This window comes from Montipora foliosa, chromosome 1, assembly GCF_036669935.1.
Source record: "Montipora foliosa isolate CH-2021 chromosome 1, ASM3666993v2, whole genome shotgun sequence".
Taxonomy (NCBI): Eukaryota; Metazoa; Cnidaria; class Anthozoa; order Scleractinia; family Acroporidae; genus Montipora; species Montipora foliosa.
The window spans coordinates 70,206,898-70,211,897 of NC_090869.1; the positions used below are offsets into that span (position 1 = coordinate 70,206,898).

Consider the following 5,000-nt stretch of genomic DNA (forward strand, 5'->3'; position numbering starts at 1 on the left):
TTCCAACATTTACAGCTTGCTTTAGCAGTTAATTTTCCCATACAAAGTCTATAAATCGTATACCGAGCTTGGGGGCCTGTGACAATACATTTTATTTCTGACCCTTCACAGTGGCCTCTATTCATACAAAATTTTCAGCCTTCTTATCTTTATCGTTACGTTCTTTGTACTACGTAGGTTGGAAGGTTCTTTACTCACAAACATGAAGTCGATTATCGTCATTGTAGCGTTCCCTTGCGTAAATAGATTGTGTTAAAGAGAAAAACAATTGCGTGACTTATTTTCTATCTTTTTCACCAGCCTGTATTCGTAATCATAACAGGAAAGCAAACAACAGATCAGGGATCCTATACACCCCTTGATAAGGCCTCCGTTGGTCTTAAAAGTAAAGGATCAGCTGTGTTTGTTTTGGGTATTGGAAACGACGTAGACCCTACAGAACTGAACCAAATAGCTTCTGGGTCGAACAATGTGTTCACAGTAGACTCATTTGAGGATTTGGAAAAGAAAGTTCATGAACTCAAGAGAGGCATCTGTGTACAAGGTACTTGTCGACAGTTTTCTTTGTGTTTCATTACTTGTTCATTTTTTAAAGCTCGTGACCTTTTGCATACTGGTTAATATTTGTTTTTTGTAGCAGTCTCTACTGTTTTTTGTAGTCTAAGTCATTGTTTTTGTTGTGCAGTCGTGATTTTGTTTTGGGTGTGTGCAACAAGTCAATCACATTGTATCCTAACGAAAGCCTCCTTACTACATCGCCCTCCCTAGGACAAAAGAAGTCCAAAGACTGCCTCAAAATGTTGTAACGCAAATGGACAGGATTAATGTTTTGGAAGGTCTTTTCTTTTCATCTTGAATGATTCGAATATAATCTAAGGCAGCGTTTTAGTTACTATTTTGATATATTATTAACACGCCATCTGGTTTGGGACTGTAGTAAGGGTCTTAGGATAGATTTTGTCTCCGTCTACACGTATCCGGATATTATAATCAATCCGAATCTTTTCCTGCGGATTAAAAAACATTCACGTCCACAGGTATTCGTTCTAGTATCCAGGACTCATCTGGGATTATTTTCACCAGAGAATGCGCCATCGGACGTGCGAGATAGAGACAAGAGAAGCGATAGCATTTCGTTCAACGGCCATGTTGAATATTTACGCGGTAGAGACTGGATCTGAGTGAGAGATTTTCGACGGTCCTCACGGTTCCAAATTCTTAGCGTGTTCAAAACTTTCAACTCTAGAGAGCTGATTTAAAAAGTTGCAGATTTGTATGCCGGACTAGCCGGATACGTATGCACGGAAGGCGCAAATTCGCAGATAAAAAGTTGTGGTTTAAAAAATATGCGGATACGTGTGGACGGGGCCTTTGTCATGTAAAGATGTTTCACCAGAAAAATCGTTTTTTCAACTAACCCACAGACGTCAATGAATGTGCTATGCCTGAAACCAATGAGTGTGACTCCAACGCTGAATGTAACAACACCGAAGGATTCTATACCTGCCGCTGCCTTACTGGATATCAGGGCAGTGGTAGAACGTGTACAGGTATATGACTCTTTTATTTTCTAGCTTGACGGCTCAGATTGTGAGTACAGTTGCTGAAAATCGTATGATTTTCGATGGAATTAGCGTAATAATCACGCCGTCTAACACAAGAATCCACATTTTAGTGGAATTGACGTCAGAACAAACGGTTAGCCTTTTCGTGAAAAACACGTAACATTTAGCGCGAAATAAAGGGAAAGATGCACGTACGTGTTTTTTCTTGTCGAGACTTTGCCTCGGAAGCATCTTGTTCCCTCTCAAGAGCTTCTTGATTAGCTCTAGCTTCGGTTATTTTCCTGGGAAAAAGGGGCTGGTCTATTTTGTTGGGTTTCTATTATTCGCTTGCTCACGGATACCGAACACTGAACCGACCCTGACTTCGTTCTATCGAATCTATATTCTGAGGATCTTTAAACTCTACTTGCTTACTGACCAGTGTTGATATACGTTCCTTGCAGACATTAATGAATGTGAAAGTCCTGAAACATACGAGTGTAACCCCAATGCTGTGTGTGTCAACACTGAGGGATCGTATACATGCAGCTGTCGTGAGGGATATACGGGAGATGGCAAAATTTGCGCAGGTACGGTTTTATTTTATCTAGTGATGATCAAATGAATGTTGATTGCGCAGGAGTTCGAATTTTGATAAAAGAATAAGGCATTTCTTGAAGAAATTGTAAGAAATTCTCATCTAGAATCAGCTGTCGTATCTAACAATCTACCAGGGTTTACTTTGTCTTTTGTTCGTAACAAAAAATATAATTATCTCTTTGAACCATTTACTTTAAACGCAGATATCGATGAGTGTAAGAATGACGTCTGTGACTCCAACGCCTTGTGTTCTAACACTGAAGGATCCTATGATTGCCAATGTAATGTGGGGTATACAGGAGATGGCAAGATATGCAATGGTATGAGACGAGCACTTCCTTAACTTCTTAATATTAACCTTTTCACTCCTGTGGGGTTCCCCATTGACGAGTAAAATCGTCTGGCGTTAGACAGAGTCAAATCTATAAGTATCAGTGGCCCTTACAGGAGTGAAAGGGTTTTAATGGGGACATAGTTTTTGAGTGAACCTAGCTGTTGTTAACCCTTTCACTTCTGTGGGGTTCCCCATTGACGAGTAAAATCGTATGGCGTTAGACAGAGTAAAATCTGTAAGTCTCAGTGGCCCTTACAGGAGTGAAACGGATAATTATGGGTGGTGTCGGTCGTCTCAGGGTAAAAAAGTGGCGAACTCAGTTACCATCTACCTTCTAAAGTGCCCCTGTGACCAAAATATCAATTCTTAATTTTCTTTGGATTTCAAAACTATGTTAACTAAACGCTAAGCGACCAAAGTTTTTAGCCTTGATTTCGGAAAGAAGTGTGTTTGTTTTAACTGGAATTTTCCCATTAATGTTCCACCATTATTAACTTTAAGTTCTTGATCGATTCTTGAAAGAGCTGGATCGAGGAGAAAATGACGTCAAAGACTGACTAGTTTAACAATACAATTTGTGTGTACGCTGCAGAATTAATATGCAGCTCGGGAGTTATGGGCTTTCAGACTTTTAAACTCGCGTTTTGCATATATAATAAGCTGCATTCACTCGCCGAAATTTTACGCTAGTGAGCCTTTAACGTCACTTTCTCTGGATCCAACCCTCTGAGGTCCAATCGCACAGTTCAGTTGAACGTGACGAGTAATGGCGGACCGTGAAATTCAACACTTACACTCAAAGTAAGCGGCCTTTGGACAAAAGTCAAAGCTCAAAATTTTGCCAGTCAGGTGTTAAGCAAACACACCTTCAAACTCGGAAGAAAAAAAGGAATTGACTTGTTTTATTACACTTTATCTTTGGCATTGCAATGGAATTCGCCTTCGCTCGATTTACAGACATAAATGAATGCGCCACCCCAGAAACCAGCAATTGCCACTCCAATGCTGTGTGTATCAACACTGAAGGGTCTTACACCTGTAGCTGTCCAACTGGTTTTCAGGGCGATGGCATAAAATGTTCAGGTAATTATGCCTTCTTTCAAGTTTGTGTTATTTACATTTAAATTGCATTGGCATCATTGACATTACTGTGGTCTCTCGGTCATATCATTATTATCTCTCTGCAAGTGTCCATGTAGTTTACTCTTCTTTCTCCCTCTTAACAACCCTAGTATTGCATTATATCTTACAAGACCATATCTTGGATTGCTTCCTCATTTGGCAAAAAAATCACGCCAAAATAACGTTCATACTTCGCGAGCGTATATCGAGTTATGGATGCACGTGGGAAGTTGCCAATCGCCTCGTGCGCCTTCAGCTTCTAGAGTACTTAGCAAACTCTCAAGAGCATCCATAACTATGAACCAACTCTTTTATAACACCGCGACAACAACTTGGGCGATAAAACATGTTTTAACGATGAAATGAATCATATATGAACTGAGTATATGAAATCAAATAAAGCTATGATCCTCGCAGTTATGAACACAATTCTTGCAATTGCGTAAAGAGCGTCGAACAGGTATTGCGAGGTCGCGGGTTAAAAACCTGTTGAAGTCCTGAATTTTTCAGGCTTCTCTAGGCAATTGCTAAAATTGCGTTCATAAGTGCGAGGATCATAGCTTCACTTCATTCCATATCCGCAGTTCATATATGATTCATTTCATATATCATTTAATCGTTGATTCATTCCTCACGGGAACATTGCAACCCACAAATGACCAGCTTCCAACGTCAGTGGCTTCATAGCTCAGTTGGTTAGAACGTCGCACCGGTATCGCGAGGTCACGGGTTCAAATCCCGTTGAAGTCCTGAATTTTTCAGGCTTCTCTACGCAATTGCAAAAATTGCGTTCATAACTGCGAGGATCATAGCTTCACTTGATTACATATCCGCAGTTCATATATGATTCATTTAATATATCATTTAATCGTTGATTCATTCCTCACGGGAACATTGCAACCCACAAATTACCAGCACCCAACCTCAGTGGCTTCATAGCTCAGTTGGTTAGAACTTCGCACCGGTATCGCGAGGTCACGGGTTCAAACAAAAACAAAATGCCCAAGTAAACAAAGGGTTTGGATTGTTGAGAATGATGCGGAGTTCACATTGCCATGCACAGTGCAGTTGCTGAAGACGGACTCCAGGAAACTTGCAGTTTTTCTCACTGCACCAAGCTAAATCCAGAAAGAAAATCCGGTGATACCGTTAAGTTTATAGGTAATGCGTCATTGATGTTTTTCACCATGTTCCGGTGTACCTGTAATATTATTAATGAAATTGGGATTTATTTTAATCTTTTCCGCGCTTTTCCGATTGTTTTATTGATTTTGTAATTAATTTGTTTTCGGCAGGTTGAAGAAAAGTAATAAAAAAGCAACGATAGCAACAAAAATTTCTTCCTTTAAAAGTTGCCACAGACCAACTTGCGATCTTTTTCGTTCTTGTTGAATGCCTTT

General features: G+C 40.0%; 1 protein-coding gene across 1 annotated transcript in view; it reads left to right on the forward strand.

Annotated features, from left to right (window-relative positions):
• Nucleotides 1–5,000, forward strand: part of LOC138007322 (uncharacterized) — a 227,884-nt gene that overhangs the window by 200,721 nt on the left and 22,163 nt on the right. The window contains exons 205-209 of the mRNA XM_068854143.1: nucleotides 301–544; nucleotides 1,425–1,550; nucleotides 2,009–2,134; nucleotides 2,348–2,464; nucleotides 3,436–3,561. Of these exons, the coding sequence (XP_068710244.1) occupies nucleotides 301–544; nucleotides 1,425–1,550; nucleotides 2,009–2,134; nucleotides 2,348–2,464; nucleotides 3,436–3,561 (739 nt within the window). The remainder of the gene's footprint in view (nucleotides 1–300; nucleotides 545–1,424; nucleotides 1,551–2,008; nucleotides 2,135–2,347; nucleotides 2,465–3,435; nucleotides 3,562–5,000) is intronic.